At 39.7% G+C, this 8,414-nt stretch overlaps 1 protein-coding gene across 2 annotated transcripts in view; it reads left to right on the forward strand.

Moving 5' to 3' along the window:
* The window catches only part of NCKAP1L (NCK associated protein 1 like), a 116,081-nt gene extending 108,000 nt beyond the window's left edge, over nt 1-8,081 (forward strand). For both annotated transcript variants that reach the window (XM_069970248.1, XM_069970249.1), the window contains exon 31: nt 6,987-8,081. In XM_069970248.1, coding sequence (XP_069826349.1) covers nt 6,987-7,106 — 120 coding nt within the window. In that variant the 3' untranslated portion in view covers nt 7,107-8,081. The remainder of the gene's footprint in view (nt 1-6,986) is intronic.
* The last annotated feature ends 333 nt before the right edge of the window (nt 8,082-8,414 follow it).

Here is an 8,414-nt window from a genome sequence, read left to right on the forward strand (position 1 = left end):
GATGATTTGACCAATAAAAGTGGCAATTTTACTGGTAAAACCCCAGTATTGCCTAAGTGCATGCAGTGATTGTAGTGTCTTTCTACAGTACAATGTGATACTATAGATTCTGTACTGCTCTTTACCTGTGCCAGGATGAGTTACTCTTTTGGGCACCAGGTAAGGGGGCTTCATTTTATTTTTTATATATATTTTTTACATACTGTGGTCGTCCTGGAACCAAATAATATTGTAACATGAGGGACCACTGTACTTTCTAAGAGTATTACAGTACACATATACAATGTCCCTTGCATTTTGTAAAGAGGGTATACCAGACCCCCTGCCATCACCTTATTAGAATATTAGCCATACTGCTGGGACTTGAAGATGGTCATTTATTAATTTATAGTTGTCAAGCCTCACTGCCCGTAATGGATTATCTGACCTGATTTTTTCTGAAAAAGATAGAAACCCCAAAATAGGGTCTAAGTGACAAAAAGTTTCCTCTGGATAAAAATGACTGCACAGCAGGAACACATTTTACCCACATTTGGCAATATTACAAAATATCCCTACTGTTCACAATTTATCACCATCGAACTGACATGATTTATGACCTAGATGTCCTGTCCTTTTTCACCATAGTAGTTACTGTAAATGTATTCTGACAAGAGAAGGTTAAAATCTTCATGGCATCAAACATGAATCAGATTTATGAAAACACACTGACATTTCTTCCTGAGTATCCAGGATGCTGCTAGGAGACAGAAGGAAAATGTGCTGTGCTGAAGAAAATAACATGTAGATTTTATTAGGAGCAGAGTATTATATACTATAATTAGGGACACCCAACACTTGCATTGCATAAGAATCCATGGAGCACTCTGAGACATTGCCAAGGCACAGATAGTGGTGCACAACTCCAAGCAAAAATTATGGAATCCTCTGACTCCAGCTTTTTCACATTCACATTCATTTCACCAGGGGTACTCAGCTGTTATCAGAAAGATTTGTAAATTTCTTCTATTTAGGAAATGCATGTCTTCCAGGACTTACCAGCCGCTTTATGCCCTGCAGGAAGTGATGTATTCTTTCCAAACTTGCACAATGCTCCCTGCTGCCACCTCTGTCCATATTAGTCAGGAATTGTCCAAAGCAGTAGCAAATCCCTAAAGAAAGCCTCTCCTACACTGGACAGTTCCTGTCAGGGACAGAGGTGGCAGCAGCGAGCACCGTGTCGAATTGGATGGAAAGAATACACCACTTCCTGAATACTCCACAAATCTGTATATCTTTCTGGTATCGGTTGATTAAAAAAAAATCCCTTCGGAGAACCTCTTTAATAGCTAAACATTGAAATAATCTTATCAAGATGGAGCCTCATGATAATATAGTCTGTCAAGAAAACTTTAAAGAGGATATACCATCAGGTACATCCTCTTTAATCTGACCCACGGATAGAATGGCGCCGTCACAGGGAAGCCGGTGCCGCAGTCCGTTTTTTGAACCATGGCCTGGTTACTGTGTACGGCGTCGTTCTATGCACGGGTATAAGGCTGGGGCTGAAGCACAGGAGGCGGGCCGGCCCGCCCCCAGTAGGAGGGAATTCCCTCCCCTCTATAACGCTCCTCCATTAGAATCAATGGAGCCGCGTCATAGAGGGGTGGGGGATTCATGTAGAATATTGCATATCATTGGTGTTGTACATCCTTCAAAGTATCAAGGTAGTCATAAAAGTCTCTGGCGGATATACAAAGTGCTAACAGGGATATACCATGTATAAAATTGCAGTCCAGCCCATCTGCAAAGGCTGTCGTTTTACCGGGCCACCTAAGGCCACTTGAGCATAGCTGCCCCTCTATAGTTGCTGTCAGCACTTCTGACACTTATGGGTACCACTGGGCGGTCCTCCGCGGACACCATTCCTTCTCGATAATGTTGCAGTAGCCTCGTGGTGGAATGTCCAGCAGTTTATGCCACAATTGATGAAGGAAACATTTGCCTAGACCCTATTTTATATGAGCCCCAGAAAAGCTACAAAGGTTGTTTTCATGTTATAACCCCAAAGCCTACAGCTTTATTGTCATCCAGGACCAAAAAAACACAGTGTCCGGCCGTCTTAACACAATAATGCTGTATAAAATTAAACAAATAATTGTGTTACTCCAGACATTGATATGTTTGTAAATATTTTTAGACATTCATATTTTTATTATTGCTTGGAACTTATTAAAGTTGGTGATGTCACAATTTGCTCTGGTGTTTTATTAAAGTATTGGACCTTTGCCCTACCCGGGAGGTATAGATTAACTGCAAGTCACTTAAGAGGATTCCTCCTCAATAATACCTCTCTTTCCCCAGTGGCTTAATGTACTATAAAAGGTTACTTTTATTCTTTTTGTTTAAAATGAGTGCAACGTGAAATAATGTGAATTGCACTAATTTTAAACCAAAAGAATAAAAGTAACATTTTATAGTACATTGAGCCACTGGGGAAAGAGGGGTATTATTAAGGAAGAATCCTCTTAAGTGACTTGCAGTTATATTTCTTAAAGACACACTTGTGAAGACAACCCTTTCTGAGGTTAAAGCTGACCCAACATACAATCGCTTATTGTGCATCTTGCGCTGGAAATTTTAGCAGTCAGCTGTTTCTGCCTATGTAAGCCGCCTAGTAAGAGCTGTGGTATGTTAGCACATTAGTGGCAATCCATTCTGGCTAGTAGAGGGGGTAGTAAACCATGGATATCCTCTATGATGTCCTTATGACGTAATAGGGCATATAAAATTATATTTTTTTAAGTACTCCATTAAGTCGAATCTGTGACCCCCTGACTAAGCGGATTTCACAGCTGGCTAGATATCAATGAAAGTATTTGGGCTGTGAATATTTTTAAAGAGGCAGAGTCTATTACTCCTTGGGTCCTAGCACCACTATGCTTTACTATGCTGTATGCAGAGTGGACATGGCTGATTATACAGGGGGCGGGCATACAGTATGGTAAGGCGTAGCAGTCCTAGAGCCAAGAGAACAATAAGCCCCACCTCTTTGACACTTTCCCCAGCCTAAATAAAGGTGAGATATGTATTGAATACTTTTATTTCTATCTATCCAATGGTGCTGCCAGCTCAGTGGGCAGTCAGGGGGGTCACAGATTTACTTTAAAGCTAACCCTAGATATTATATAACTGTCTGAGCTAAGAAAAGCTGGGACGGAATTACTATAGAGAGAGGAGGGCAGAGCAGCTGCAGGATGCCTTTTGGTCATGTTATTGGTTCTTTTCCTATATCTATGCCTAACCATATTTTTCAGTTAGGTAAACGTGATCCCACATTTAGCCTAGAGAAGACAGCTTAGGTGTAAAACGTCATCTTAGCCTAATAACAGATTACCACTAAACATCAAACTAATAAAAAAAAAAAAATTGGAAAAGGTTTAAAAAATTAAAACCAATAATTTCCAATATATTAAACAATTTTGATATTTTCTGTTTGCACTGTGAGATTTTCTCAGCTTAGTGGATTACGTAGCTAATTCCATGAGGGTTTTCCTCTGCACAGAGCGCTGATGTGCACTCGCTGTGACAGACGTAATGAAGTTTGGGCTTGTTCCTGAGCAGCTCTATATTATCACAGTAGGGATGAAAGTGACCAAAGCTGTCTAAATCAATACATATATTTACCAACCCTTGCTTCATTTGTCTGTCTATGTAGACACATGATAATTCTTATTACCCATTTACTGAGGACTATGCATGGTCCAGAGGGAAATATAGCAAGCAACTTCTCATCAATACACAGCAGGGGTTATATATTAAGCACATTCTCGTCCATGTAGCAATGATCATTGTTCCATTACTCAGTATTCCCAGCACATGTCAAACTTCTGTTATGTGTTCCTATCTACTTTTTTTTTTTTTTTTTTCAATATACTTTCTATTGTAACCTTGTGGTACGGTTCAAGGAAACCATATTATCTGCACAATATTACACCATCAACTTATTGGTGTGTAACACATTAAAGTGTCAAGTTCTTCGCGGCAAAACGCTATGGTGTCTTTATGACAAGCTTAGTTTTCATGGCTGAGTAGAATGTTTTAGGAGTGCCGAGTGACTTAGCAGAGTTTGTCATAATTCAAGGGTAAAGAAGTGTTACCAGTAGTCCTTGCATAATAACTTTAGTTTGGATTATATGTCTGCATTACAGATCATCTTGATTTTCTTCCATACAATATAAGGCGGGGTTCACACAGCATGATACATTGGCTGTTCTGTGACCCGGACGTTCTGTGTCAGTGAAGATCATCCCAACCGGTACTGCAGAACAGATGATCTTCATTTGTGCTGTATTGGGATGCGGGCGCACCAATGTGACAATGGAGATTGCGGCCGGAGCCGCACTCTCCATTGTATGACCTGTAAGGCTTGTGCGGCTGCTAATCAATAAATAGCGTACGCACAAATCAGCTACAACAGCCGCGATTAATACTAAACTTACATTGTGTGAACATGACTTAAATATACAGTACTGTGCAGGTAAGGAAAAGATGCTTCAAAGTAAGAATGCTTTTAAAATAAAAGTGTCAATAGTTTATTTTATCAATAAACAGAATGCAAAGTGAATGAGAAAAAAAAAGCCCAATCCATTTTGATCAGGTTTTTTTTTGGAAGTCAATAGAAAAAACAGATTGAAACGGATGCAAACAAATGCATCTGTTTTTTTCCATTAAACGAATACGTTAAATGGACTGCAAAAACGCAGTGTGAACCTAACTTAAAGGAGAAGTCTGGCGGGGAAGTAAAAAATCATTACGGGCAGGGGGTAAATAAAAAATAAATAAAGATACCTGTCTCAGTGCCTGCGCAGAGACACATACTAATACTGGACCCTGCCAGCTGTCTTATGAGCTTCTCGCTGGCTGCGTCATGACCCGAACCAACCAGATGCCCTGCTCAGCCATTCAGTGACTGGGGCGGGACACCACTGAAAACAGTGATTGGCTAAGCAGGTTAAATCCCAGCAGTCTGTGACATGGAACCCGGGCAGAAGATGACATTGGGCAGGGACTGGGAGATCCGTGATGCGGCACAGTGCTGGCACTGGGAGCGGTAAGCATAGTGTCTTATTTTTCCCCCACCCCCTGCCCGTAATGATTTTTTTTACCCCCCGTCAGATCTCTTCTTTAACTTGCACACAGATTTTAAGGAAACTCTGCAGGGAGCTTGTTCCCAACATCTTGGAGAACTAAGCTCAGATCTTCTTAGCTGTAGACTTGCTCAAATTCATCTTTACCTTCATGTAAATGCAGACGGATTTGATGATGCCGAGATTAGGGTTCTGTGGGGCCATATTATCTCTACCAGGGTTCCTTGTTCTTCTTTGGCTGTATGTTTGGGGTCCTTGCTGCAGAATAAAAATTCCCTGATTGTAGGCTTCTTACTCTGCACCATTTTTTTTTCCACACCTGCCTACAACTTTTGCACAAAACTGTAAGGGTCCTATTAGACAAATCGATTTTTAACGGTTAACGATGGTAAACTAGATCGTTTATTATCAATGTGGGATCATTCATCATAACACACAGAACAATAGTCATTAGTTATGATCGTTTACTCCATCTGATCCCTTTAAAAGAATGAACGATGTGGAATTGCATTGAACGATTAGCGAAGAATTAGTGAACGATTAACGATGATTTTAGGATTAGCTCTAAAATTTATTTAGAGTCTAAATCAACGATCAATGACACATGAGTGATTTTTCTATCGTTGCCTGCATGATATAATGATTTTCCACACGATAATCATCCCATGTAATAGGGCCTTAAGTCTTCCTACAGTAAACCATGTAGACACATACATTCATTTTAACAGATTTCTTGGTTGGACATTTTTGTTTGTGTCTAAAGGGGTATTTCCAAGTGATGGCATATTGCCAGGAGGCTAAGAGATACCATTGTTTTATAATTGCTGGATGTTTGACCTCTGGGACCCTCACTGGTCCTGAGAATGATGTAGCTACAGAGCTGATTTAGCACTATGTCTCCTTCACTGGTTTTTCCTGAATAGGCTACAAGCTGTGCAGCTGTGTGGCCGGGAGCAAAGTTGTAAAGGGAAACATAGAAATGGATGTAGCACTTTAACTTATACAGACAATTATTGTATGTGGCAATATAAAGGATCATAGGAAAGCTAGGGAAGTTCTGGTTCATTTCTACCAAGATTAGGCTGAATACACATGATCAGGTTGCATTATGGATTGTAACTGCACTTTCTAGTATGGATTGTAACTGTGTGATCAGTTTCTAGTAGTATGTAATGAAAGAATTTCATTACAGTATTGGAAATTGCAATGCAACCTGATCATGTGTTTTCTCCCTTTATAGCAGTAAATTAAATAAACCCAAGCCTGGATTTTTTTATTAGGCACACAAGATATGTATGGTTAGCTGTTCTCCTAAAAGGCTAGTTTTCTGGTCTAGGCTGGATTATAGTTATATACAGTAGTTGTCCATTCAGATCTTACTGTATATGCAGGAAAAGTAGATCTGAGCTGATATTTACTATACTGCACTCAGATAGAAATTGATGAGTAGCTTATCTTTATACCTTTACATTGGATGATCAGAACTATACAGGAGATCAGCTCAGCGCCATATTACCTATAGAATGACCTCTATGAAAGTTCACTAACCACACCTAGGGCAAAAAATAGTACTAAGAAAATAATTGTACTAAAAAGTAGGGGTGTATAATATTACCGCAAACATAATACAAAGTAAAGTGACTGTGCCCTTTGCAGCAAAACAGATAAGCAACCTGTAGGATTTTTTAGAGGATCTGACCATGTAGATGTCCATGTGTGACCGGCTCTCATAGATTTTCTATGAAGGTAAATAGAAAATAGAAAAGCTTTAGAAAATTCTTTAGCATAATGAGTTCTTACAAAGATATTACATGTCATTGTTATGTCTAACTACTTTTGTGTTTGCTTGTATTTCAGATTGTGGAAGAATCTTCCTTCCTCACTGTAGACATGCTGGAATCCTGTTTTCCTTATGTGTTGCTTAGGAATGCCTATCATGAAGTCCATCGAACCTTTCCCACCATAATGTCTTCCTGATGTGCCAGTTACCATATAAATATACATACATCAAGTGACAAACATATAGAGCCGAGCTGTTGTCGATCCTTCAATGATCACCAAGGCCTCGGGGGCCACATTCTTCATTCTATACTAAGAATAATGTTATCATTTCCCAATAATTCTCACTGTGAGATTTCTTTCTTTATCACTTTTAATAACAAAGTAACCAAACCAGTGTTTTCAGCAAGAGCGAAGGCGAAATAATAACTGCAGAACAAGCACGGAGGATCTGGCTGCCAATTATAGTCGCCTGCAGCCATAGGAAATCACACGCTGCATTGCTTTTAAAATGCCAAAGTTGTCATTGTTCTTCTGTCCTCTCATTTGTTTTTCTGGACACTTCACTGAAAACTAATACACAAAGTTACATGTCCTAAATGATATATATTGGAGTAACTGAGGAAAAGTACTACTACGATCAATGATTTTATGAGCTGTAAAAATCCACCTTTATTTGTTTTCAATGTTTTTTAATCTTTTTTCTTATGTGGATTCTGCAGATAAGTTAAAGGGAACCTGTCACATTTAACATGTGGGGCATAGTGTTATAGAGGAAGAGATGCTGAGCAGATTGATATGTTTTATGAGAAAATATTCCATATAATTTGTGTTTTATTTACTATGCCCTTGATCGTTCTGGGCATATGAGTCCAGTTGGCGGTCCTACTCAGTGATTGACAGCTACACAGTCATATGGGAAAGGTTGTCAATAAATGGGGGGATCACCCACTGCAGGATCATGCAAATGAATAACTTTAATCAAACAAATATGGAGTCCTTTAGCAGCATTGGAGGCTATCCTTGGCCCTCCAGAGCACCATTTGGCCCGCCCTCCACCTCCTTCGGTCACGCCTACCTAAAGATCGGCCTCCTTATGCATAATTGAATAGGCATAGGTAGGCTTGACCAAAGGAGGTGGTTGGAAAGCCAAATGGTGCTCTGGGGGGGGGGGGGGGGGGGCAAGAATGCCCCCAGTGCTCTTAATGGTTCATGTACATATTTCTGTTTTGATTACTCAAAGGGACCGGCTAAGAAAAGACGAGTGGTGATGGAAAGATGAGGTACGCGGCTGCAGGGAGCTTTCAGCAGGTTTTTTTTGCACCTTCAATGTATTTTTATTTCTGAATTCCTATTAAATCACCTTTGCATAATATTTTGGAATTTCTATTATAACCATGATATAAAATAAAGCACTTGATAAGGCCTACCATTTATTCACACTGTTGCATACTTTATATTTCAGTTGATCGCGATATAATGGCCTACATCTATATGTATAATGGG

This window comes from Dendropsophus ebraccatus, chromosome 5 (assembly GCF_027789765.1).
Source record: "Dendropsophus ebraccatus isolate aDenEbr1 chromosome 5, aDenEbr1.pat, whole genome shotgun sequence".
Lineage (NCBI taxonomy): Eukaryota > Metazoa > Chordata > Amphibia > Anura > Hylidae > Dendropsophus > Dendropsophus ebraccatus.